Source organism: Desmodus rotundus, chromosome 7 (genome assembly GCF_022682495.2).
Source record: "Desmodus rotundus isolate HL8 chromosome 7, HLdesRot8A.1, whole genome shotgun sequence".
NCBI lineage: Eukaryota > Metazoa > Chordata > Mammalia > Chiroptera > Phyllostomidae > Desmodus > Desmodus rotundus.
The window spans coordinates 20,507,275-20,533,971 of NC_071393.1; the positions used below are offsets into that span (position 1 = coordinate 20,507,275).

Sequence of the window (26,697 nt, forward strand, 5' to 3'; positions counted from 1 at the left end):
CTGTCCTCAGGGTCGCCAGTCTGTATGGCGAGCAGGGAGTGCTGAACGCCCAAAGGGCCCTCCTCCCACCAAGCAGGGCAGAGCCTCCTCTCCTGGCCCTCCCTGTGCCTGCTGGCCCAGGGTGGGGAAGTAGCTAGCTCACTGCATCTGCCCAAGGGCAGAGGAAGCTGTCGCTTTGCAACACAATACTCGTTTCCTGTATGGTGGGCTAGGCCAGAGTCCTCCCGTCCTCTCCTGATGCCACCCAGGAATGGGTGACTTTGCCAACACCCTGCCCTCTCCTCCTCTCCTTTCATGAAGGCAGACCAACCACCCTGAGACCCATTCTCCAAATTAAAAAACAGGTCATCAGGCCTCTCCCCAGGTTCCCCTGGGACTGCCTCAGCAGAGCAGGCCCTCAGGGGAAGTATATCAGACTATAATCCAAGCCCACAGGAGCTGTCTGGGGCCTGAGGGAGGAAAGGCCCCAATGGGACAGGGGGTCTGAAGGGAAAATGACAACCCTGAGCTGAGGGTCCACTGAACGGAGACAGGAAAGGCAGCCTGTGCAGAGTCAGCCACATAACAGGGGTGCCAGCTGGGCCATGGGTCCCAGAAAGCAGCTCTAGGTCCTACTGCCAGAGCAGTTTTGCCAGCTCAAATAAGGGCCCTTCTGATTATGACCAACCACACCAGACCCGCAGGCAGCCAGGCTGCAGCTGACGGGGGTCGGTGGGGGCGGCAGCAGCTCGGAGGGGCAGTAGTGCCACCCCTCACGGGAGCGCTGCGGCTGGGGCTGGCTGGGACATTCAGGGAGTCCGCACCTGAGCAGAACCAGACTGCATGCGATTTCCTTTGTCAGCTTGCTTGTTTTGCTTTTAGGGTTGTATCAGCTTCCCACCTATTTCCAGGATTTGCAACTGGTTTACTTACAAGGTATCTGTGCCTTAAGATAACTCACACATAAAACCCTCTGAACCCAGGGCCTTTTTAAGTGATAGTCAGTAAATAATATAACCCCAACAATGTACTTTACCTAAAGGTTTTTTTTTTTTACCAGATGTTTGCTTATTACAATTTTTCCTAAAATAACTGGTTTCAGTTGCAGCTCTCATTTCCACTTATTTCTTCCTCCCATTTTCCAGGAAGGTGTTCTCATTTTGTTTACACAATTATAAAAACTGAAAGGGGCTTGCAACTCCTGCCTGACCACTCCTCTGAGTAGGTGCAGTGTGCCAGTCCTCCGTTCAGTCTGGCTTGAGGGAGCTCCCCAGCTCAGCTCTCATTATTAGAAAACCCATCCTTGTACTGAACAGGTCTTTCTTCATTCCAATCCCCTGGCCCCTGGGGGCCTCATAGCTCCCTGCTGCCTGCTCCTCACTTCACCTCCCCTCTCAGAAGTCGGTTCGCAAGGCCACACTCCACCTGTCAAGCTCCTGTTCCCACCCAGTCACAGCCCAACTCCTCAACCAGACCCTTCCATCCTCAAAGCTCCCAACCACACATGCGACACTGAGCTGGCGTGCTCGTGGCGGGGGCCTAGCCTCTCTGTTCCTGACAGAACGGGCCCAGTGTTGCTGCCAGTGGAACAGGCTCTGCTTGTCAGCAGTCACCACACCACAGGCTCAGCCATGGATCCAACACACATTTAATGAGCACCAGTTGTGTCCCGGGGACACAAGCTAAGGTGGAGCCCCTGCCCTAGAGGCTCACAGTCTACCCAGAGGTACAAGTCATGTAGTGTGGGGGTTTCCATGCTGAATCAGCAATGTGCAAGAGTGGGCAAGAAGGCAGGGGCTGTTGAAAAATGGGAGGGCAGCAGAGGTAAAGGCACTGAGATGAAAAATCCAAGAAAACCAGGTGACTAGAATGTTTTTCTCCCTCTGTACAGAGGGAGAAAATGCCTGGAATGGAGTTGAGACTAAAAGGTGGCTTGTATCTTCCCTTCCTGTACTGAGCCTTCCCAGCTGACCGGGGCTGCTCACAAACCCACAAAAAAGCGTTTCTCTCCAAGACCATCCGAATTACACTCAACAATGAGAGCAGCCACTTCCTCCATGCAACCTTCCTTCAATTCCAGCCCAGAGGGCAGGCCATGGAAAGCAGATTGTGGGGGAAGAGGACAAAGCAAAGACCATCCAGGGACCAGATCCAAATAGGGCTGGTATGACAGACCCAGTCCAGCTGCAGCCAGGATTGGGGGCGGGGCGGGGGGCGTAGTTTGTGTGTGCTTGGGCAGGTAGGGTTTACAAAGACAGTGCAAATATCTGATGGGGACCGATCTACAGAACTCTGCCCAACTAGCAGGAACAAGCCTGGGTGAGATGGCCTTCCCAGGGCAGCTGTGGGGATGCTATAGAACGCCTAGCACAGAGCAGCCTCTGGGCCACCAGGGAAGTCACAGAATGGGTACAGGGCAGAGGCCAATGCTCTCCTGTGGTGGGCGAGGGGGTTGTTTGTACTCAGACAAGGCAGAGTCCGAACAGGTGCACCTCCTGCCCAGCAATGGGGCAGGTGGACAGCGCAACACTTGACAGCACTATGTCTAAAGTCACCTGGCAATGCCACTTAGTCCTGTTGGGGGGCTGTGGAGCTCCTTGGCTACGCGGGACACTTCATCACGAGGGCCACTCCTGCACCTGCCTGGACCCTGTTTAGAATCCAGGGTTGTGGGATGGAGAGCAGGAGAAAATGGTGGCTCTCCTGGGGTCTCCACTGCCCCAACTGGGTCATCTAAAGATGCCTCCTGGTCTCCCTCTGCCTCAGAAACCTCCTCCTCTGTCTTCTGGGGTTCCGGACTCCCTGGGAGAGCTGGATCTAGTTTCTGGGCAGGAGGGTTAGCAGATTCTGCAAGTACAAGGATATATTTGGGGGCCCCCTTCCTTGGCTGGGAGGAGGCTGGCCCCACTAGACCAGGTTTGGTGCTACATGCAGAACTGGACAAGGTAGGAGACTCAGCGGGCCCAGGGCTGCTTTCCTTGGCCAACTGCTGCTCAAGCAGAGCATTTCTGAATGCAGAGTTGGAACTAGGAACAGCAGGTGTGGCCAGAGTGGCTGGGACAGGCCTGGGGGTAGCGCCCATATTGAGTGCCAGGGCACCCGAGAACCTAGCTAAGTACTGCCTCACCACAGGCAGCTGTGGGGCCACTGGAGGCTGGCTCGAGGCTGGGGGCAAGGGGCAGGGCACTGCAGCATTGTACTCAGCAAAACTGTTTGGGTCCTGAATAACCTCCTCAAGATCCTGGCAAAAGCGCTCATAATCATCAGGCAGGGGTAGGTCCCCAGCAAGTTAGGGGGCTGCCCATGCCCGAGCTCAGCCCATCAGGCGCCCAAGGATCTCACAGACACAGCTGAGGTTGTCCTGGTAGTGCTTGAAGCGGAAAGACATGTAATCGCCCAGCTGAGCCAAAAAGTGGTCCAACAGCAATGGGGAGCCACCAAAGGTGCCTGGGTCTGAGCCTGGTACCCAGTGGAAGTCCACCCTGAGGGGTTGTGGGCCGGGCAGGTGCACAGCGGGAGGACCCCTTTCTGTGGCCTCAACATTCACCGTGCTCTTCTGCTCCATGGTTGTGCGCACACACACAGGGTCCCCACAGCAGGGCTGCTCAATCTAGGGATCCACTAGGGGGGCATATGCAGCCCCAGGAGAGGCCCAGTCAATCTCCTGCCAAGGTGTGCATTGGCATAATTGGCTGTAGCCCGGATGGGATTTCGAGGACCCTGCCGCCAGCGCCAGCCATGAAGCATGCTGGGAGTGGGGCGAGGCTGCTGCACCAACTACTACAAAGAAGGAGAGAAGGGAAGAAGAGATGGCGTGGGAGGGTTGGGTGGTCAGAAGTGACAGTGAGGACACAAGAAGACAGAGATGGGCTGGAGAGGGGCTCGACAAACCCCAGGCAGTCCAGGCAAGTGCTGAGGGTCAGGGGAGCTGACAGCTGCGGCCTCAGGACAGTTGAGAAGAGCTGATGGGACTGTCAAATGCAGGTCACCATCCAGGGCAATCTGTCCAAAAACAAGGTGGGGAAGAGCGGAGACTAGGCCCAACCATCACCATCAGGCTGCAAGAGGCGACAACAAGCAGGCAAACCCTGGGTAACCCACAGGAGCTCTGAATGGAAAGAGGGCCTGGGAGGTCCAAGAAGGCAGGCAAATGCCACCTGTGACATTTCAAGGACAAGGTGTGATGGCATATGCTGTCAGTACCAGGAGAAGGAAAGGGGGCCAGATGGGAACCCCCTGGGCTTCCTTGAGCAGCCAGGCTATCTGGGAATTTCAGGAGAATGACAATAGTAACCTTTTACTGAGTGCTCTATCCACGCCAAACACTGATCCTCTCATAAGGCTGGTACCATAACAATGGTCCCCGAAGCAGAGTGGTGAGTGAAATCACTTGTCTGTAGCCACACACCAACCAGTAAGTGGCAGAGACAGCTGAACCTGGCTCTAGAGACCAAACACTTAACCATCAACTTCACCACACCAATTATGCACTACACAGTCTGCTTAGGAGGAATTTTCTAGCTGCCCCAAACACTAACACTAACTTACGGCAAAGACAGACATAAGGTTCTCTTACATCACAGCATCAGGAGCATGGTAGATGCGACCTATGTGTGTGTGTGACAGAAGCCCAGGTCTTCCAGACTCACCTCACCGCTCAGAGTACAGCCTACAGGCAAAGCCCGACCCTGAACACCACCTCCCTGCACCTCCTTCCCTGTCAAGAGCCCAGTATCTGATACCCCAAGTTTAAACCCTCCCTTTACATCTTCTCTCACATCCCTCCTGCAAAGTGCCTGGACAGGGATGATCATCAGTCCTGAGTAACCCAAAGAACCCTGAAGTGGGAAAGGAGGCTGTAACCATCAGCAGGCACAGTTCTCTTCCAGTGTAAGCAGCTCTCCCCTCAGGGCTCACTCACTGCCTAGCCTAACGGTAGCCACCTCCCCAGTCTCTCTGCAAATGGAGGTACACTCATGGCCTCCACAGAACTCTTTGCTTCACCCCAACTTGTACAGTTTTCCCAACAACGCCTCCACTTATTCCCCAGTGCCTCATCAGTTCAGACCTAGGGGCACCACGGCCTGCCCACACCTTCATGTGCAGTTTGCTATGTGTTCGTCTATCTCTAGAGAGTGAGTTCCTCCAGGAAAGCACAGCTCTGTGTCTTTCTGTCCAGAACCTCCCAGGGTAGCCTGCAGCACTCAACACTGCCAGGGCGACCAACCCCTACCGTTGCTACACGAGCATTACAGAACCTCTCAGACACATCCTCTACTCTAGGGGTGGTCTCACATGTGAAAAGCCCTTCCCATCCTAATACAAGGAAAAAATATGCTAGGGCCTGCCAGCAGCAGTGGCCCAAGAAGCACAGGAATGCAGTATACTCAGAGTCCGGTCCAGTCCCTCACCAAGCTCTGAAAAGCAATCACCACATTGCAGCTATCACCAATCCGAAGTTAGGTGCCAGGTCGCCCACAGAGACCACACGCATCCCATGCCCAGGGGCCAACGCACTACCCAGGTCTCTGCCCTCCCTTTCTCCCAGTCCGGACCTCGCACCCCCGCTCAGAACCCTAGCTTGTCACCCTCCCCACTCATCAGCATTCCTGTGTGTCCTCTGCAACCTCAGGAAGAAAACTGTGCCAAACAGCCAATTCTGAATGCGCCTGAACCTTCCTAAGCCTGGGCCTGACTGGTGAGAGAACCTTGGCTCTCCCACGCCTATCAGTCTATTGGTCTCTCTCATTTCTCTCCCCACCCTGCCTGACACTGAAGAATTTGGGCCCTTCTCCTGGACTGGACAGCATTCTATCAACGAGCAGCGCGGCTCACGCGCACTTGCCTCCGCAAAGTCAAAGCCAGTACCCTGGAACACTGGAACATTCTCTGCTCCGAGGAGACCCCGAGGCCCCAGGAATAGAATAACTTGCCCAAAGCCTCTTAACAAGTGCCTCTACTTTAGGGCAGACCACTGCACCACCCCTCCCGCAACCGCCAAGCAGGAAACCGTGGGGACTTGAGCTCACAAGCGCCACCGCAGTAAGAAGGTGACCCACCTACAGCTACGCCAGGTGCCCACGAAGAGGGCCCAAGAATCTGCAGCCAGAGACCTTGCGGACGCGTTTCCCTCCAAGGGCGAGAGTCCAAGTGTCACCTAGAAAGTGGAGAACAAGATCGACCGCCGTGAGGAGAGTGAACGGCGCTACTGCTAGGGACGGAGACGGCGGGAACCAACCGAAAATGATTCCAGGCGTCCCCTCAGTCCCCGGCGAGGACTGATAAACTGAGGCCCACTAGCCAGGACAGCGGGGACCCAGTCCGAGGGCTCCGAGTACGTCTCTGCAGAAGGGGATTTGGGAAGGGGAGGACGGAGGGGTCCCACCGCCGGATGCCCGGGTTCTCACCGCCCCACTGACCCTCGAGCCGAAGATAGTAACTCCAACTCCAAGCAGCTAGGAGCTCAGAGCTCCACTGCGTTGTGCAGCCACACCCCCTGCGTGCGCAAAGCCTCCCCGTACTGGCTCTCGGCCCACCGCACGCTGGCCTCCCCACCCGGCCGCGCCTGCGCCGTGCGCCGTGGGGCCGCGGCCGCGCAGACGCTCCCTGGTCCTGCCAGCGCGGCAGCGCAGCGCGAGGGGTGATGGGATCGCTTTCAGCCCGGCGCGGCGCCCAGAGCCACGGGAGCACACTGGGTCGCCTGCGCAGGCGCGGGGCGGAAGGAGTGGGCGGGGCTACGCGGACGAGGGGGCGGGGACTACGCTGTAGGGGAATACTGAGTAGCTAGCGGGAGAGACCCGGCACCCGCCTGGCTCCCGCAGAGGTGCGGGGGCTGATGCCACTGCAGCTGGCGGCTGCGGGCATTAGGGAGGGTTTGGGCATAGAGGGACCGCGGCTGTCTTTTGTAAAGTTTCTCTCACCACCCTGTACCCCGTGTCCAAGGGCCTGGTTCTACACATCTGCAGCGCAGAGCGGGAGGGTCAGGCAGAGCTTCCCCCTGCGTTCTGACGGGCAGGGCCTGTGGGTTTGTTATCGTTGGCGGGTTTCCCTCTACCCTAGCCGAGGCTGGACCCGAAGAGGACAGTGAGGGTAGGCTGCAAAGGCCAAGCCTGCTGCCAGGAGTGGAGTGCCGGTCAGCACCCAGAGATGTTGGAAAAGCCCTTGGAGGATGAGATTGAGGGCTCCTCCCGCCCACGTCCCCATGCCTCCTCCTCCCGCCCTCACGGAGCCTAGGCAAGAGGTGGGAGAAGGTGCCAGCCCCAAGCTCAAGGACCTCATATCCCGTGGGCCAAGGGCCTGGATGCAGGCCAGGAGTTACTGGGGCCACGGACAGCCGAATTTACTGGAAAATGATCTTTCCCAAGGCGAACACACGTAACACACCAGCTCCCTTTCTGCCCTGGTCTAGTGACTCCTTTCATGAAAGGATCTCTGAAATGTTATCTGCATTTACACCCAAACTCACTTTCTTTGATCTTTGAAACACAAATCAAAGATCACATTGTACCTTCACCGGGTCTGTGGGGCTTTCAGCGGCCTTCGCCAAAAATAATAAAAGTGGCACCCGGCCAGGAAACGCCTCCTTGAAGCGTGAATGAAACTTGTATTTTTCGGTTGTATCTTTCCTAATTGACCTGATAATTTAAACTTCCTGCCTCAAAGGAGAGGGGGAGTTCCCGACAATTTTGCTTACCTCAGGCGATAGGCAGCAAAGGCCAACTCAGGGTCCATCGGCAGGCTTGTGCAAAAGACTTAATTCAGCTGGGCCGGGCCGTCAGAAAAAGACGTTTTTGGTCCAAATTGTTTTTCGTTTTTTTAAGAAAAATTCAGTACATATATTTTAATTGTGGTAAAACATACATAACATAAAATTTACTGTTTTAACTATTTGTAGGTACACAGTTGGGGGGCGCTAACTACACTCGCATTGTTGGGCAGCCTTTCACCACTATCCAGCTGCAGCACTTTTCACCTTCCCGAACTGAAACTGTCCCCACGAAACACCAACCCCTCACCACCCGCCTTTCCCCAGCCCCCGGTAACCTCCGTTCCACTTTGGGTACACTCGTTTGCCTATTCGAGGTACTTTCTACCAGTGGGGGCATACATTGCCATTTCATTCAGAAGAGTGCTTTAAAGGTTCATGTATGTTACAGCATCTATCAGAACTTCGTTTCTTTTTGAGGCTGAATAATATCCCATTATACGTACATACCACATTGTGTTTATCCATTTATCTGTTAGTGGACACTTGGGTTGCTTCTCTCTTTTGTCTATCGTGACTAATGTTGTTAGGAACATCAGTACTCAAATATCCGTTTGAGGACCTGCTTTCAGGTCTTTTAGGTATATACCCTAAAGTGGAATTGCTGAATCATATGATAACCCTACGTTTACTTTTTGAGAAACTGCCAAACTTTTCCACAGCAGCTGCACCATTTTACATTCCTGCCAGCAATGCACAAAGTTTCTAATTTCTCCACATCCTCACAATCATTTGCTCTCTTCTGCTTTTTTGACAACCGCCATCCTAATGGATGTGAAATGGTATCTGGAGGTTTTGATTTGCGTTTCCCTAGTGACTAGTAATATTCAGCATCTTTTCATGTGCTTGTTGCCCGTATGTGTATGTCTTCCTTGGAAAAATGTCTATTTAAGTGTTTGCCCATTTTAAAATTGGGTTGTTTTGTTGTTGAATCGTAGGAGGGTTTTGGGGGTATATTTTGGTTATTAACCTCTTATTAGATATACGATTTGCAAATATTTTTCCCACTCAGTGAATTTATCTTTTCACTCTTTTGATGGTTTTGATACACAAATCTTTTAATTTTGACAAAGTAGAATTATCCATTTTTTTCTTTTGTTGTTTTGATGTCACATCCATGAAATCATTGCCAAATCCAATATTGTGGAGATTTTCCCTTGTTTTCTTCTAAGGGTTTTATAGTTTTAGCTCTGGGTCTTCAATCTATTTCAGGTTGTTTTTGTATAACTTGGTGTAAAGTTATGGTCCAACTTCATTTTTTGCACGTGGGTATCCAGTTTTCCCAGCACCATTTGCTGAAAAGACTGTCTTTCCCCATTGAAGGGTCTTGGCACCCTTGTCAAAATCAATTGGCGATAGCCCTGACCCGTGTCACTCAGTTGTTTGGAGTCGACAGTTCCACAAAGCAAAAGCTCACTGGTTCGACTCCCAGTCAGGGCACAAGCCTGGGTTGCTGGTTCCGTCCCTGTGGTCGGGTGCATGTGAGAGGCAACCAACTGATGTTTCTCTCCTTCTCTCCTTCCCTTCCTCTATCTCTAAAAATAAATAAATAAAATCTTTTTAAAAAATCAGTTTATGATGAATGCAAAGGTTTTTGCTGGAATCTCTCTTTTAATCCATTGGTGTGTATGTCTACCTTTATGTCAGACACTCATGGTTACTGTATCTTCATGATAAGTTTTGAAATCAGGAGGTGTGAGTCCTCCAAACTTTTTTTTTTTTAAGATTGTTTTGGGGTCTGGCTGGTGTGGCTCAGTGGAATGCGCATCGGCTTGCGAATGGAAAGGTTGCTGGTTCGTTTCCCAGTCAGGACACATGCCTGGGTTGTTGAGCCAGGTCCCCAGTTGGGGGCATGTGAAAGGCAAGAACACATTGATGTTTCTCTCCCTCTCTTTCTCCCTCCCTTCCCCTCTCTCTAAAAAATAAAATAAATAAAATCTTTTTTAGAAAAAGATTATTTTGGTTATTGAGGTCCCTTGAGATTCTATATGAACATCAGATTGGGTTTTTCTATTTCTGAGAAAACAAAACTGTTGGGACTTTGATAGGGATTGCATTTAATCTGTACATTACTTTGTGTATATGGGTATTTTTAGTAATATTGTCTTCCACTCCACGAGTATAGGATGACTTTCCATTTATTTAGGACTTCTTTCATTTCTTTCAGTGATTTTTTTTGTAGTTTTTAGTGTACAAGTCTTTTGCCTCTGTGGTTAAGTTTATATCTGTATATTTTATTCTCTCTGATGTTATTGTAAATGGAACTGCTTTCTTAATTTCCTTTTTGGACTGTTCATTGTCAGTGTATAGAGACATGCTGACTTTTGTGTGTTGCTTTTGTATCCTGAAACTTGGCTCAATGCATTTATTACCTCTAGCCGTGTTTTTGTGAAATCTTTCAGGTTTTCTATTTCTCTCTTTTTTTTAAGATTTTATTTTGTTTTCAGAGAGAGGGGAAGGGAAGGAGAAAGAGAGGGAAAGAAACATCAATGTGTGGTCGCCTCTCAACGCACCCTTGCTGGGGAACTGGCCTGCAGTGCAGGCATGTACCCTGACTGGGAATCGAACCGGCAACCCTTTCATTCACGGGCCAGCGATCAATCCATTGAGCTATACCAGCCAGAGTCAGGTTTTCTAAGTAGAAGGTCATATCATCTGCAAACAAATAATTTTACTTCTTCCTTTCCAATTTGAATGCCTTTCTTTCTTTTTCTTGCCTTACTGCTCTGGCTGGGATTTCCAGCACTAAGTTGACTAGAAGTGGTAAGAGCAGGAAGAGCTTCCAAGTTTCTCACCATTGAGTAGGACTTGGCTGTAGGTTTTTTACATATGATCTTTATCATATTGAAGAAGTGTCCTTCTATGCCTAGTTTATTGAGTATTTTATTATGAAAAAATACTGGACTTTATCAAATGCTTTTCTCTGTATCGATGGAGATAATCACGTGGGTTTTTTTTGTTCTTTCTATTGATATGTTGTATTACATTGATTTTGATACATATTTTTTAAATGGTTTTAACTTTCCTGTGAGCTGGATCCTTAGGACGGTCCAGTGCTGCTTTTTCAGCCATGTAGTGGGACAAGCTAACTCTGCTGAGAGCCCATCAAGGGCACAGCGTGCAATCTCAAGCTTCTCATCCAATGAGGAGGCCGGAGTCAGCTCATTTCACAGACAGAGAAGCTAGGCTTTGTGAAGGCCAGGACTTGCCTGAGTAATGGTAAACTTGAGGATTCCTACCCAGCGTGCAGCCCCTCCTTGGGGAGTGCTCCCATTTGTCTTCGGTGCTACATGTGAGGGTTTGAATTGGGAGGCCCAGAGGCAGTGGTCAGGCAGGGGAGATTGGAGCAAGGACTTTGGTTCTGAAGTGTTTGGGGTTGATGTCAGCACTGTGGCTCCCCAGAGACAGGGGACAGCAAAAAAGCAGGGACGTGTAGCTGCCAAGAGAGCTGCCACCAGCTGCCACCAGCTGCGCAAGAACTTCAGCCTCTCAAGCCCACCTGTATTTCTTGCTCTTGGACCTTTATCAGAGCCCTTCCCTGAAGTGAGCTGGTAGACACTCAGAGCCCAGAACCAGGCCAGGCAGAATCTCTCTGTTCATCGAGCCCCTTCTTGCCCTAACAGAGATTTGAACCCTTTGGTGCCTTCTCAGAGGTTCCAGTGTCATTTTCCAGAAAGGGGTCTCTTTCCTGCCCTGCTGGTGGGCTGTGCCCCACGTCATTAGTATGGATGTCTCAGAGACCCTTCCAACCTAGCCAGTGGGCTGGACACCTGAGCCTGGTGCCCCTGGGGTTCCTTGTGCTTCAGCCTTGTTATGGAGCAAATGTGTGTGCCCCCCACCCCATTCGTATGGTGACATCCTCACCGCCCCCTGCACCCCCCCCCCGTGTGAGGATATGAGAGGTGGGGCTTTCAGAGGTGGCTGTGTCCTGAGAGTGGAGTCCTCATTCATGGGACTGTTGCCCTTTTTTTAGGTCTTCATTAATTTCAGGAAGTGTTACAATTTCAGCGCACAGATTTGCAAGGATTTTGTTAAATTTATCTCTCAACATTCTAGGGGTATAGATACTATTGTAAATAGTATTTTAAAATTTTAATTTTCCAGTTGTTCTTTGCTAGTGTGTAAAAATAGATTTGACCTTTTATCTTATGCTCTTGCCTAATTCACTTAATAGTTCTAGTAGTTGTTTATAAATCTATAGGTTCCTTAGGATTTTCTACGTACATGACCATGTCATCTATAAATAAAGACAATTATCCTTCTTTTTTATGTATGGCATTTGTATATCTATATATGGAGTGTGCATACATACATATATGTACATATAAAAAGATGATTTTTTATTTGGCCTATTGCAATGGCCAGGCTTTCAGCAATCACGTTCAGTGAAGGTGGTAGGAGTAGGCATCCTTGACCTCTTCCTAATCTTAGAAGGAGAGCGTTTGTTCTTTCACTATTAAGTCTGCTGTTAGCTGTCGATGTTTTCCATAGATGCCTTTTTATCAGGTCGAGGGAGTTTCCTTTGAGTCCTAGTTTGCAGAAGTTTTGTTTTTCATAAATGGGTGTTGGATTTGGTCAAATGCTTTTACTCAGTCTTTGCTATGATCACAGTGGGTTTTTTTTTTCATTCTGTTAATGTGACAAATGACAAGGACTGGATGTTGCGTGTAAAACCACTTGCATTCCTGGGATAAACCCCACTTGGCCGTAATGAATTCTTTGCATGTAGTGCTAGGTTCAAGCACTCATATTTTGCTAAGGACCTTGATCTACATACTTAAGGGATATTGGTTTGTCATTTTCTTTTCCTGTAATGTCTTTGTCTGGTTTTATATCAAGGTAATACTGGCCTCATAAAATGACTTGGGAAGTGTTTTTTCCTCCTCTACATTCTGAAATAATTGGTGTAGGTTGGCATTAGGTTGTCTATATGTCTATATGTTTGCTTCCTTAAATGTTTGCTAAAATTCATCAGTGAAACCATCTGGGCCTGGAGTTTTCTTTATGGGATACTTTTAATAAAGAATGGAATTCCTTTAATAGTTATTCATATTTTTTACTTCTTGTGAAAGTAATGTGTCTGTGTCTAACTTGTTAAATGTATCAAATTAAGTGTGTTCATAATGTTGCCTTTTTATCTTTTTAACACCCATTAGGCTGTGTAACAGTGTTACCTCTTCCATCTGCGATATTGTCTCCCTCCCTCCCTTTCTCCCTTCCTTCCTTCCTTTCTCCTTTTCTCTTTTCTGTTACTCCTTTTGTTTCCTCTTTTGGTTATATCAACTCTTCTAGTATTTCATTTTAATTCCTCTGTGGGCGTTTAGCTGTACCTCTTTGTGTTCTATTTAGCGGTTGCTCTAGGAGTCACCACACACGCGTTTAGTTTCCTGTAAGCTACTTAGAATCAACATCGCACCACCTCACACTGACTCTGAGACCCCTGCAACTGTATGATTCCACTTGCAGCCATCTTTTTGCTGTTGGCATCTGTTCTTTATTCACATAAACCCCACTGTACACGGTTCTAATTCTTACTTTAAGTAATCGTGCTTTTAAAGAAAATAAGAAAAGGGAAAAATAGTCTTTTAAATTTACCTGCATTTTCACCATTTCTGGTTTTCTTCATTGCTTTCGGTCATTAGCCTCAGAGTCCAAACCGGGTGTGATTTCTCTGCAGCCTGGAGGCCTTCCCATCGCAGCTCTCACGGCGAGCGCCTTCTGACGAGGAGTTACCTTGGCTGTCATTATCTGCAAATGTTCTCCTTTCTCCCTCATTGAAAAAATGGTTTTACTATACACCCATTTCTAGGTTGGCCTTTCTTTTCTGCACCTAAATTTTGTTTCATTGCTTCTGATCTACATTTTTTTTTTCTGATGTGAAGGCGGACATGTAATGTGTTCTCATTTCTCTGGTTGCTTTCTCTCATATTTGGATTTCGAGAGTTCGATTGCTTTTATGTTTGCTAGGGTGGGTCTCTTGCAGTTTTGCCTTTAGTCCTGATGCAAACCCTTTAGTCCTGGGACATAGTTTCTTCTCCCACAGCGTGGACCTCCTGTGGTTCCAGTGGAGAGCCCACAGGATGTACACAGCCCCTGTAACGTGGCAGGACTTGTGACCCAAGCCCTGTCCTCCCCTGTGGTAGGTGAGAGCTGGGTCTCTGTGCAGCTGTTATCTTCCACACTTGTTGAATCTTGGTCACGCGTGTGCAGTTCAGCAGTCTACCAAGGGTTCGAGGGGAGTTTATATGCAGGTCCTCCAGGATTTCCTCCTTCATCCCCAGATGCTCTGGCTGACCCAAACTCTGTTCTCTTGGCACCCTGAGCCCATAGGACCACAGCTTCTCATGTGCCGTCACCTATGCCATGGCCAAAAGGGGGCCCTCAGGGTAAAAGCAGTATAAACAAGGATCTTAGTGCATTTCTCTTCTCCCAGTGGTGGGATTTCCTCTAGTTTCTGGCTGCTTCGGGGTGATGTTCAGTGCTTTCAAAGAGTTATCTTTTCTATTTTGTCTGGAGTTGGTCGTTTCTATCTGTGGAGAAGTTAGCCCTCTCCGACCTGCTCAGTTAGTGCTCAGCCCAGCCCCTCCATCCATTTGCCTTACAAGCCTCAATCCAGTTGTGCCTGCCTTTGTGGTCAGGACACTTAGTGACTGGTGAGATGTTGGGGCAGATCTGCTGTGGTGCCCTCCTGGTGTGGTCCTGGCACGTCAGCACTGGGGGGAGGGAAGCTGAGGGAAGTCCGGGTCAGGTTCTAAGCCACACCCCCTTCCACGGAGGTCTAGGGTGTGGAGCACACGCACTCAGACCTGCGGAGCAGAGCACCGTGGGCGTTTCAGAATAGGAAATGCCACACAGACTTCACACCAGCATTCACTGGACAGCCGTTCTCTGGGCACCAGTCACGTGCTGGTGACAAAGACGTGAGAAGGAGGCTTCTTCAGGGCAAGAGAGGAAAAGACAGTAATAAAGAACCGGGATTCCGTGGAAGCCCTAGGCTGGCCCCTTGCCAGGTGTCAGGGAAGGCTTCCTGAAGGGGGAGCTCGGCACTGACTCTTAACTGAAGAGAGGGAGTTAGATGGGCAGAGGGTGGGTGCACCACTTTGGGCTGAGGGAACAGCATGGACACAGGCTGAGGGCCAGTGGTGTGCTGTGGGAGGGAGTACATAGCGGGAGGGAGAGGAGCAGCCCCACTCAATGAGGCATCAGGACCCCCAGCCACCCTCACTGGGTGGGGTGGGGGGGTCAGAGCTGGTCTGAGCTGGTCAAAGCAACACTCATTCAGGCTGTGCCTGGGCCTCCTGGGGCAGCGCCCCGCCCTGATGTGTTCGGGCACCAGGGAGCTGATAGGTATCCCACCTCGGGAGAGATGTAAGGCACCGGATGGAACTCTGACTTGCAAAGAGTGGGCTGATGTGAACAACATACTCTATTTATACGCCTTCTCCCCTCCCAAAGACTTTGAAAATCAAACAGTCCCCAAGCTATGGAAACCCAACCTCTGTTAATTGTTAGGGCTTTATTACTATCATCACCCAGCCCAATTCCAGCCACCACGGGCCGAACAATGAGCCATTGAAGCTGCTCTGGAGGTCTCACCTCCCATCTACCCTCTTCCACAGGCAGAGGCCTGGCACCGAGGCCATGGTGGACAAGGTGGTGGTGTGGCTAAAACACTGGGGCCCCCAGAGACTTCTGGGGAGTCTGAGCACAGGTTTTCTCATTCATCAAGTGGGAGGCCGCCCCCCCCAAATACATTTAGATGTTGCTTTGATCTCCTCACATTCTGTCTCCTATCTTGACCCTGGTTGTTCAAGAGCTAATTACATCTGCTCTGGGGAAATTTTGGGTATGAAAATTCTTCAAAGATGCCAAAGATCACGAGATGCCATTAACTGTTCTCACCAGACACGGCCTGCATGGCTCACTAATATAACTGTAAAGGGGAGCCTGTGGGGTGCCCCGTGCTGGGTTGTTCGCACACATGTGCCTGCTGCCCAGTCCCTTGCGAGCCTTGGCTGGGTCAGTGGTCAGTGGTCAGGGCAAGGGAGCTGGGCCCAGCTGGCTCCTGACCCCCAGCTGTTACATAACAAGGTCACACGGTCTCTTGTTTATGGTTCCACTTTATTCCCAAGCACTTGGTGTTATTTGATCATCAGTTATAAGCCAAAAAAATCCCGATTTTATTAGGGGAAAAAAAGCTTAATTTCATGGCCAGATCACTGTCCCATGAAACCCTAGAGGCCAGGACCTCAGCAAGCTCGACGTGGGCCTGCCTTGTCCGTTATTTCTGCTGTCGCCACCGGCTTTGAATTTCCTGCCTGGACTGTTTCTTAAGCTCACCAGGCTCATCGGGGTTGCCTCTTCACTCTGTGGGTGCCCACCTCCCTGTCCTGTCCCGGTGGGGGTCAGCTCTAAACACAACAGGCTCATGGTGGGGGTCTTCTTGCTGCCCCTTCACATGGCGCTGGGAAGGCTGCTGGGCCCTGGTTTGGGTTTCGGGATTAGGGAAACCCGAGCACCATAGCACGCTGGGGCTGGGATTAGGTGAGCTCAGCTCTAAGATGCTTTGCTGGGCCCCATGGGGCCCACTCTGTGGCCTCTTTGCTGCCCTTGCAGGCACAGGTGCTTGGCCGGGGACCAGGATGTGCAGGGTTCCTGGAGCCCTCAGTGGCAGCACCAGAAACCCAAGAGACTGCTGGAAGCTCGGGAGGTAGCTGGGGGAGGAGTGGGGACACGGCAGAGTAGGCAGCAGAGCAGGCCTGCTCAGAGCAGGTCTGCAGGGGAGGGCATTGGGCTGCCCTGTCCCGCAGGTGTCACACCTAGGTCTGAAGGTCGTGGCCCCGGCCTTCCCAAGATCAAGTGCATGTGGAACAAGAAGCAGTACCTGTACAACCAGCCCAAACCCCTGTCTCCCCTGCCCCCTCCCTGGGGCATCACTCTGGTAGTCACTCAGCCCTGCCTCTGCCTGGTGGGGACCCCTGGGGTTGGGAGGGAGGGGAAGTGTCTCCCAGAGGGCGCCTGGGAGGCTTAGCCAGCTGTGAGCAACTCAAGGAGGTAGGAGTGGCTCCTGGTGACCCACCCCTGAGCACCCTGGCCTGGACCCTGATGTACTCACAAGAGCCGGACGCCAATGTGTGCACTTCCAGTAAGTGACGTGAGCGTAGGGCACTGAGGCCATGTAAGGAGCCCCCTCATGGGCACCTGGAGTGTGAACGGGGTCTCGAGGGCTCAGTGATGTGGCCTGGAAGCCATGGGTCTCTCAAGACGGCACAGGCCCTGAGGAGCACACTAACTGGCCAACTCAGAGTGCAGGGTCCTGGGTCACTTGCACTGCAGCAGCTCCAGCAGCTCTGCACCCAGCAGTGAACAGTAGGTGAGGGGCTCAGGCCTGCCTCAGGTTGGGGAGTGGGCCAGGCCCTAGGGCACTGCCTCTGCCACCAAGTGCTGTGTGTGGCCCAGACACTGTGGGACAAGCCACCCCAGGGTCCTCAGGGGCAAGCCCAAACCTGAAGCCACAGACAGAGACACCCTGAACCATAGGGACCACCTGGCCTAGACCTGTTTCTCCTGGGTCAGCTCTGCCGGCAAGGGCCCCTGGCCCAGTCAGTGGTCATTTCCTAAGCCAGGCCTCCCCACCACATTAAAACATGGCTGAAGCACGTAAGGGGCCGGGTATTTCCTGCAATTTCCAAGAAAAGCTGGGGGTCTTGGCAGGGCTGTGGGAAGACACCAGCAGCCTGCAGAGGGTTTGGAGGGTTTGGGATGGCAGCCTGAGCATCTTGGCCACCTCCTGTGAGCTGGTGCCCCCTCTGCACCTCCAGCTGTCAGTCCTAGATCCCCTTCTCCGGCCGGGACCACCCCTCCCTTGCCTTGCCTATTTTGTCCTCAGTCTAGCCCTCAGTAACTGCTTGTCACCCCTCCTCTGTGTACCTGCCTCCCTTGGGGCCTCTGACCTTCTGGGGCTGGAAAAGGAAGAGGAGTGGCCGCCAGCCAGATGGTGACTTGCCCAGCTTCAGAGCCAAGGGTAAGGTGGGCGGGAGCAGTGTGGCCCCTGAGCAGCAGCCCCTCTCCCTCCCATGTCATTGCATAATCTGAGCCATAAGAAGAAGTGTGCAGGACGTCGCCGGGGGTAATTGTAGGTTACACAAAACAATCTGAGGAATTAAAATCATATTTTCATTGCGCCATAAAAACAGGCAAGGGCGGCGGGAAGGCGGCCCTCAGGCCAGGTGGAGAGCACCTGGCCTGTGATGCTCTGGCTCCTCCCTCAGACCCTGGGAGGAGGGCACAGGGTATGGGTGGGCCTAGAGAGGGGCCTCAGGCGATGCAGTGAGCCTGGAGCCAGGCGGCAAGCAGGAGAAACAACGCTGAAGCTCCGTGCTGTCCTGCCACCCACGCTCGCATTTAGACTGGAGACCCACGTGCACAGTGGTCCCTGTTCTGAGTGAAGCAGCTATCGGAACACCCTGCACAGCCAGAGGCCCTAGAATCTGGTCCCCTGGCCCCACAGAGCGGCGGGTACAATGTGGGATGTCCAGGTTACTGGGCCCCATAGCTGGCAATTGCGTACTGACACGGCATGTGGTAGGAAGGTGGCCCAGGTGATGGCAGTCACCAAGGCCAGGCCTTTTGTGGCAGGCCTCCCCCTGGAATACCCCCTGCTCGTGAACGGGGCTAGGCCCCTGCCCACCATTTACTGGAAGGCTGTGAGCCCCCATGCAGGGGAGCCAGCAGGCCTGGGGGCTCTGGGATGGGTGCTGTAGAGCTTCAAGGCCACACAGGTAGCATCCCCCAAGAGCTGTCCTGAACACCCGCAGGGCCGGACAGGGTGGCTGGGGGTTCCCAGCACCATGGGTGCTTTGTTCTCTCCTAGGTGACAGCACAGGCCAGACCCAGCACGAGTGCTGGAGCAAGTTCTGTGCCGGGGGAAGGCATGTGCAAAGGAAACCGCCAAGGGTCGCGGGGGGAGGCACATGTGGACGGCACTCTGGCTGCCAGTGATGGGCACAACTGACCCTCACCACTGTGCCATGCCCAGTGTGTGCTGAGGGCTCCCACCAGGGCAGCATCATTTCCATCATCACAAAAAGCAACAAGGCCATTTCAGGTTCCTCTTTTGCCCCAAGGCAGGGGCTGTATCAGCAAGCCCCTGCCTACAAGGGGCCCCTCTTGCCACCCCGGCAGCCCAAGTGTCAGCTGACCTCTGCAGACCTCGCCTTTGCCTCCAAGACAGGGGCACACCTCCTCCCAGTGGAGAGGCGGCCCTCCGGCCCTCCGAGCAGGATCCAGGACAGGGCGCGCCGCCAGCCGTGCGTTAAATGGGACACGGCTGATCTCGCACTGCACTTGTCGAGAGGGCCAGGCCCAGCCCAGCACTTGGCATCTTAATTGGGCGTCTGAGAGCTCCTGCACGCGCTTCACACAGAGAGTCTGAGGCTCCCGTAGGCCCATTAAGGTGCAAAGACATTCCTTTGTTTGCTGACAAGCAGGGTCCCATCCAGGGCTCCCGGGCCGGCAGACTAAGTGATGTTTTCTTAAGAAAGACACAAGATTAACCGCCACTAAAGCCTCAGCACAATGCCAGGCCCTGCCCATCGCTGTCAGCGCTATCTCTCTGCAGTGACTGACAGGTGCAGCCGGTGCAGACGGAGGCTCCCTGGGCCCATCAAGCCTCAATGTGCAGGATTAGCCTGAGCACAGCAGACACGCTGACTTGGAGGCCACCATGAAAACGTAATGAGGTGCCTGACATTCAGGGGACAGAAAGCTTCCAAAACCCCTGCCCCCTACTGTTGCTCCGTCACACCACTGGCAGGATGCTCTGAAGCAAAGCGAGAGGCTCCCTGTCCCTCCTGAGCACCTAGTGGGAGCTCAGAGCACCTGCAAGGTACACAAAGGATCCCGGGAGGGATTCCCTGAGGGCTGCGCTGGGAAGGAAGCGTCAGGGTCTTCTGAGGCACTGCCGCTGGGAACGCAGTGATGCTACCCCAGTTCCCATGGCAGAATGACGTGGAAGCAGCTCCCAAATGATAAAGGGAGGTGGTGGGGGGTTCGATGGGGTGGGCGGCCAGGCCTCACCCCTACGCGGGCCATCCTGGGGCCGGTAGAGGATACTACAGGCAGCACGCGCTTCGGGAAAACACCCTCTTTATTTACAGTCCAGAAACACCAGGGGGTTCTGACGTGGGCAGCCCACAGGGTGGGTTTCTGCGCAGGTCGTCATCATCTGGCGTCGGGGGCCGGACAGGGCCGGCCCAGGCAGGAGGGGGTGGATGGTGCAGGTGAGGGGGCTGACACCCCCTGGGAGCCATCCCTGCAGGGCACAAGGGCAGTCCATCCAGACACACCGCCCCACGCCAGCCACCTCAGGGGCTCTCCAGGCTGGGGCTATCCAAACAGGGGTGAGGGTCTCCAATGTCCTGCCAAAGATGGGGAGTCAGCATGAGGTGGCCACACCACCCCCACATATGCCTGGCCATGTCTCTCGTGGCCGCACACATGGAGCCTCTCGGGGTAGAAGGGAAACCAGCGTGAAGAATGCTCCCCCCCCCAGGATGATGAGTCACAGGGAGCATTGTGCTGTGAAAAATATTTTGCAATGATAAAAATTTATGGCAGGCTCTTAACAAAATAGCTCTTTTAGGTGTGACGCTCAGATAAGAGTTTCCTCAGGATGCCCTTTGTTAGTCTGCACCAAAGGCAGCCCTGGTTGGGGGACCGCGATGGAGCGGGTGCCCAGAGCGCCGCAGGAGAGGCCCTGAGCCCACTGAGCATGGGATGCTCAGCCATGACGCGGCCCCTCATGCTGGGGCTGGAGGATGCTCAGGCTGGGAGATGAAAGGCCCTGACCACAGGCGTCCCCTTGGCAGGGGTCAGGGAGGGTCTTGCTAATGTCTTCCTCCTCAGAAGAGGGTTGGGATCAACAACGTAGCCAGAGGCTTCCGGCAGCCGCTGGCCTAGCCTGGCTTATCGAAGCTCAAACAGAACCAGCTGTGTGGAGTAGCTGTGCACAAGGCAGTATCTCCACCTTCTGGGCGGGAGAGAAACATGCCGGCACTGCTCTGCGTGGAGTAAGGCGGGGGAGAGAGGTCCTTTCCTCCCGCCCAGTGGCCCACTGAGCTCAGCCTGGGGGACACTGTCCACACCCAGTGTCCCACCTGGGACAGGCTACCTGTGATGGGCGTGAGGGAGCATGTGGGAGCAGCGGCAGCCAGGCCAGGGAAGGGGGGCCTCTGTGGCCTCCCATCCTAGCCTTGTTTCTTTGCTTCGGGAAAAAAACAAGACAGGTGCCCAGGGCTCACCTGTCTGAGGTGGCACAGCAGGTACAGCCTGCCACACCACTGAAGAGCGGTTCACGGTGGAACCCTCCTCCCTCCCATTACTGCTCTATCCTTACATAAAGCCCACCCCACCCATGTACCTGGATCCGAACCTCCGAAGGGCCTGGCGGTGGGGGATGCTGGTGTGCGGTGTGCCCTGGGCCTGGCAGGGATGGTGGCTTACCCTCAGCAGCCAGTCACGGTGGGGTCCAGGCCCGAGCGCTTAGTGATGCGCAGTTTGGCTACCTCCTCGGCACAAGTGGGATGGATGCCCACTGTCCGCATCACCTGTGCATAGGAGGCCCCACACCTACATGCAGGGGAAGGCGGGGAGTCAGGCAGTGCAGGGAGACATGTTCATGTTACCCTGGCCTTGGGAGTCTCGGTCTTCCCACCGTTGCCCAGCCCTGGCTCCCACCCTCTGTCCTCCAGCCAGCAGCCAGAAACACCTGTTCAACCCACCCCATCTCTCTCCAAGAAAATGCCCAGTGCCTGCAGTGGCCAAGCAGCCCCATCTCAAGCCTGCATCACACCTGACCCGTCCCCCACTTGCTCCAGCCTGGTCTCCTGCTGCTCCCAGTCCACCAGACGCAGCTCTACTTGGGCTGGGGCTCTAGCTGGTCCTTCTGTGGGGCCCACTTCCTCCCTCTGCCTGAGCCCACTTTTCATTACCGCAGCCTGCACCAGCCTAGCTCCCCCTCCCAGCCCGCTCTTCTGCTTGGCACCCAGTTCTTGTTACACAGGTGCCTCCTGCACGCTCAGCAACAACCATCCCCCGTGCACTGGTCTCTCCTTGGCACACTGTGTACGGACACCCACAGGGCACTGCCCTTACGTCGGCACACGTGTGCTGGAAGACCTGTCTGGTGGGAAGGGTCCCAGCGTGAGCGACTAGTGTGTTCATTTCAAATGTGGACAGAGGGCCCTATGACGGATGGGCCAGTCCTTCCTCCCGACTGGGCCGGACACATCACTCTCATGGCTCCGCTGACTTGCTCAGACCTTCAGCGGCTCTGCTGTGCAGACGCTGGAAAACTATCGCCTTCCCTAGCCAAAAGGGTTTCTTGGTGTTTCCATTACATTTTAAAATTCTGATCGAGACACAGCAGCTTTCTACTTATTTTTATCTTCATTTCTGCTGAATTGCCCATTCGTGTTCTCTATCTTTCTATTGGATTGGTCCTATAATTATTACTGTTGATTTCTAAGAGTTCTGTGTATGTTACAGAAATCAGCCCTTTGCAGTTGCATTATTTTAAAAAGCTGCCGAATTTGAAAGAGTCTCTCCAGACATTGTTCCAGAAGCTGAGCGTCAGTCCTGGCAAGAGTAGCAGCGTGCCAACGTACGGATGGACATGGCTTGGTGTCCCACCGGCCCCGGAGATCCTCTGGGCTGGTGCCGTGGGCAGCCCGGCCTGCCAGCACACACATGCGGCCCAGTGGGCCAGGTTCCAGGGGTCACCCTTAGCTGTCCTCCTTGTGCCCAGGGTGGATAGCCCTCCACTCAACGGGCTCTGGCAAGATTCAGCAGAGCCTTGTACCAGGCCCATAGGCTTCCTTCCAGTGGTCACTCTGGACTGAATGGGCTGTAACCTGAATCCCATGATTAAGGACCACAGACGCATGTTCCAAGGATGTGAGTCCAGCTCTGGATCCAGCCCTGCCTACTCTCCTCTCCTCCAAGGCTCAGCGCCCCTTCCCCTCCGGGGAGAACCTGACCCCACAACCCAGTGATCACCTTGATGTGTGTGAGAAGGGCTAGGGGGCAGTGGTGGGGCCCCAGGCTTGCTGTCCTGTGATGGGGTGCCCCTATCTGAGGGCCTGTGCCGCCCTTATGGGAGGCAGGGGTGCCCCTGGGATGTCTGGACTAGACCCCCGGCCTTTGTAGCCCCTCTATTGTCAGCTTTTCTGGGTATCAACCCTGCTTCTTGAACCCCAGCCCTGTCCTCGGACCTCCCCCTTCACACACCCCAAGCACATGTGGGGATCCAGGAGGTACACACATCTTCCCTATGAGTTCAGCCTTTCTCCTCTGCTTCATCCCACTCTCCGGCCTCCGACAGCCCCACACCCAGCTGCCCAAACTCCTCACTGCCCTGGACGACCCACTCACACCCAGAGCATCTGTCAGCAAAGGCCCCAGGCAGCCCTGGGCCCCACAGTGAACAGCCTGTGCCCAAGACACAGGTAATGGCCGGGGCTCCTGTAGACGAACACCCGTGCAGCAGGGGTGCAGCTCCCACAGTCCACCTGAGGCTGGGACCTTGCTCGTGGCCACCTGGGCACTGGGCCCCAAGAACAAGTACCCCAACTCTGCTCATTCTGAGTAGAAAGGATCCAAAGACTGACTCCCCAAGGGTCACCAGGGACGTGAGGCTCTCCCAGTGCCCCCCAGGTGGCCTGGCCATAGACAGTCAGTGTGGCTTGCTTAACAGGGTTTGGCTGGAGAAGAAAGTGCCTCTTGTCTGGCTGAACCTGACCCGTCTAAGGAGATGCTCTGCCGAAAACACAGACAACACTACACGAAAGCAATGTCAACGCAGAGGATGTTCTAGTGTAGTGCTCCCAATATTCCGAGGGACACCAGCCTGGGCCTCGTGTAACGGCCGACATTCTTTGGGACTTACTTGATCCCCAGAGCAAATCCTTGAGTAACTTCACCTGCGTTGGGGCCAAGGAAGTGCAGGCCCAGCACCAGCTGCGGGGGCTCCCGCAGGCACACCATCTGAAAGCCACATGGTCAGCTGTCACCTGGCTGGAGGTGGGACCCCAGGGCTACATTTGGGGCTCCCCCCCAACTCCAGGGCCCACTCTTTCCTTCCCCCTCACCTCCTGGCATGCCCCGACTCAGGCCCATGAGGACACTCACCTTTATGTAACACTGGGACGCATCCCGTTCAGCCACCGTGAACTCCAGTGGTTTATAGTAGGCGTGATAAACCTGGGTGATAAGGTACCAATCCCTGGAATCAGCAGCTGCAGCCAATCAACCCCCCTAGACATTTTCCAGCTCTGACAGGCTGTGTGAACACAGCAGAGACCCGTGCACAGGCGGTCTGTGGCCAGAGCCACGCCACAGGACAGAACCTGTCCCACGCAGGCCGAGACCCCCATGAACCACAGCGGCAGAGCAGGCTCCAGGTCAGCACCACCCGCTGTGACTGATCCCTGAGCCTGAGGCTCTGCACAAGGCATGGGCCTCCCCCAGGAGTGCAGATTGGGTGGACGCTGCAGAGTGAACAGGGTGACTGGGGCAGTGGGGGACAGGAGTGGGTTAGCGGTGGCCATCTGGCCTCCCTCGGGCCCCCTGGTGCTTGGTGGGCCCTCACTTGAGCAGGGAGGAGGGGGTAGGCGCAGGGTGGCCCCCGGCCCACACTGGAGCTGTCGGACAAAGGCTTTCAGCACCCGAGAAGGGATCGACAGTGTGTTCAGGGCTGCGGCTGAGTAAAAAATGAGTGGGGCCCTCACATGTGTTGCACAGCCATTATTAATTAATGGAGCTTCAGAGAATATTGTTCTAACTAAGACAGAATTGGAAAAAAAACAAACAAAGGGTATTTGGCCATTCAACATTGTGAAACATAAAACAACATTATAAAATGCCATGAACATCTGTCCCAGTGTACTTGTGATGAATCAAACAAAAATAGCAAATAAAGTGCTGAGGGAAAGGCCGGCCTGTCAGGCCTGGCCCGTTGATGGAGGGGACTGGGGCGCTGGGGCAAGGGGCAGGCCCTGGCATCCAGTGCCTCATTCCCAAAGGGTACCAAGCCCTGCGGTGGTGGCCACATGGGGTCTGGTTTCTCACTGGTCTGCCTGCAGGCTGCTGCAACAGCAAGAGGAAGCCACATGAAGGCTTCCAGAATCCAAAGCCTCCCCACATCCGGCTGGGCTGCCTGGGGCATGCTCTGTGGCCATCCCCAGGCCACAGCAGGCCTGCCAGAGCAGACCCCTGAAGCAGCCTTGTCCTGCCTGATGAAACCCCTGCCCTGGGCTGTCATGGGGCCTGTGGGGCCTGGAAGGATCTGGGAACAGGCACAGAGGCAGAAGCTGGCATGGGGCTGGTGGGATGAGGGGTCGCAGACTGCAGGAACCACAGGGGAGTCGGAGTCCCAGGAATTCAAGGAACCGGGGGCGAGGCAAGACTGGGGCAGGAGGGTGGGGGCAAAGGAGCAGAGGTCGGAGTGCAGGAGAAGCCTTTCCAGGCCTGGGGAGAGAAGCGCCCCTGTGAGGCCAGTAGTTGCTCCCTAGTTTCTGGGACCGCCCTGCCACACTTCCGCCTCACAAGTCCCTTCCCACCCTATCGCAACATCACAGCCGTCGCTCTGGGTCCACAGGTCCCACTGGCTCCTGCCCTGCCCGCTGCGGGCCCTGGGAAGCAGGGAGCCAGCACTGCTGCTCGCCTGCGGGGGCTCTGTTGCGAGGGGTGTCTGGGGCCTGGAGCGCCACAGGGGTCATGTCCTGACAGCCCCTTCTCCTCAGGCCCTGACTTACCTCCACATGCTCCTCTCCGTGACGAGCCACGGCCTCCTCCTCCGATAGCCCCACACAGCCATATTCCAGTGGGGTGAAGACAGTCGTGGGGACCTGGAAGGCAGGTTCTGAGTCAGGCCAAGTCCCCAGATGTGCTGGCTGGCAGTGAGTAGACTCACTCACTTCTTCCTGGGCCCCGCCCACAAAGCTAAACCTCACACGCAGGCATGCACACACATACTGATGTACATACCCACACACGTGCACATGCAGCTGTGTGCATATACACCCATATGCATGCACACACGTAGAAATGCACAAAAGTGCAGGCACCTGCATGCCTGCACACACCACACGCCCACATGAACACACACAGGGAAGTGCACGCTCATGCAACCCCACACATACTGGCATATACACAGATGTGCGTGTGTACACGCACACAGGCACACACACATGCCCCCTCACCCCAGGACGAGCCGCAGCCCCTCCAGGCTGAACCTAGCCTTGTGCAGGTCAGTGAGCACTCACATTGTTGTAGTCCATCAGGTCTGAGGACTGGCCGCAGAGCCTCTGGGCCAGGAGCCTTCCTGCCATGACAGCTGTGGGTGTCAGCTCGGGCCGCCCCTGACAGAGGAAGGAAGAGTAGGGGGTTAATTAGTTCAGCCCGTCCTCTAAGAGAGTCTGTGCAGCCCCCCATCACCTTCCTAGTGAGGCATCTCCCTTTCAGAAACCCCCAAACGCCGTTCGCTGCTAGGTCTCTGCGCTGAGGCAGCAGCACCCAGGGTTCTCAGCGAGTCTGCTGTTCTCTCTTCCCTCCCTCTCTCCCGCTCTGGGAGACGCCTGTGGTGGCTACACCCTGCCCTGCAGAGAAGTGAGATTCCGACGAGCCCACACAGTGCCCACGCTCCCTTGTGGCTTCTACCTGACCCCCTTCTTCATGCTGGTGACCTTGGAGAGCTAGCCCTGCAACAAAGCTCAAAAGAGATGCTGCTGCCATTCAAGCATTCACATTAACTGGGCTTCGGGCTAAAATGGGCCCTCGAAGCCTTCTGTGGGCTCCTGACACACGCTCATCACAGCCCATTACAAATCCCACATCAAAATGCCGCTCTGCTGGGGGCCCCTCTGTCCCAGTGTGTGTCCTGCTGGGGGCGTGGT

General features: G+C 54.0%; 3 protein-coding genes across 6 annotated transcripts in view; all 3 read right to left on the reverse strand.

Annotated features, from left to right (window-relative positions):
* The window catches only part of GNB1L (G protein subunit beta 1 like), a 59,848-nt gene extending 53,712 nt beyond the window's left edge, over positions 1-6,136 (reverse strand). Inside the window, exon 1 of the mRNA XM_024557510.3 lies at positions 6,039-6,136. The gene's annotated coding sequence lies outside the window, so the exon portion shown is untranslated. The remainder of the gene's footprint in view (positions 1-6,038) is intronic.
* Positions 1,610-6,136, reverse strand: RTL10 (retrotransposon Gag like 10). The gene is given in 3 exon segments (XM_024557509.3): positions 1,610-3,651; positions 3,654-3,981; positions 6,039-6,136. Coding segments are annotated over 2 exon segments (1,194 nt in total). The 5' UTR covers positions 3,727-3,981; positions 6,039-6,136; the 3' UTR covers positions 1,610-2,530.
* Positions 6,137-19,874: 13,738 nt separating this feature from the next.
* Positions 19,875-26,697, reverse strand: part of TXNRD2 (thioredoxin reductase 2) — a 47,052-nt gene continuing 40,229 nt past the window's right edge. For all 4 annotated transcript variants that reach the window (XM_045192790.2, XM_024557287.3, XM_045192789.3 and 1 more), the window contains exons 13-18: positions 26,068-26,163; positions 25,558-25,650; positions 23,933-24,004; positions 23,691-23,788; positions 21,165-21,373; positions 19,875-20,163 (exon numbers count right to left, since the gene is read on the reverse strand). In XM_045192790.2, the coding sequence (XP_045048725.2) occupies positions 21,250-21,373; positions 23,691-23,788; positions 23,933-24,004; positions 25,558-25,650; positions 26,068-26,163 (483 nt within the window). In that variant the 3' untranslated portion in view covers positions 19,875-20,163; positions 21,165-21,249. The remainder of the gene's footprint in view (positions 20,164-21,164; positions 21,374-23,690; positions 23,789-23,932; positions 24,005-25,557; positions 25,651-26,067; positions 26,164-26,697) is intronic.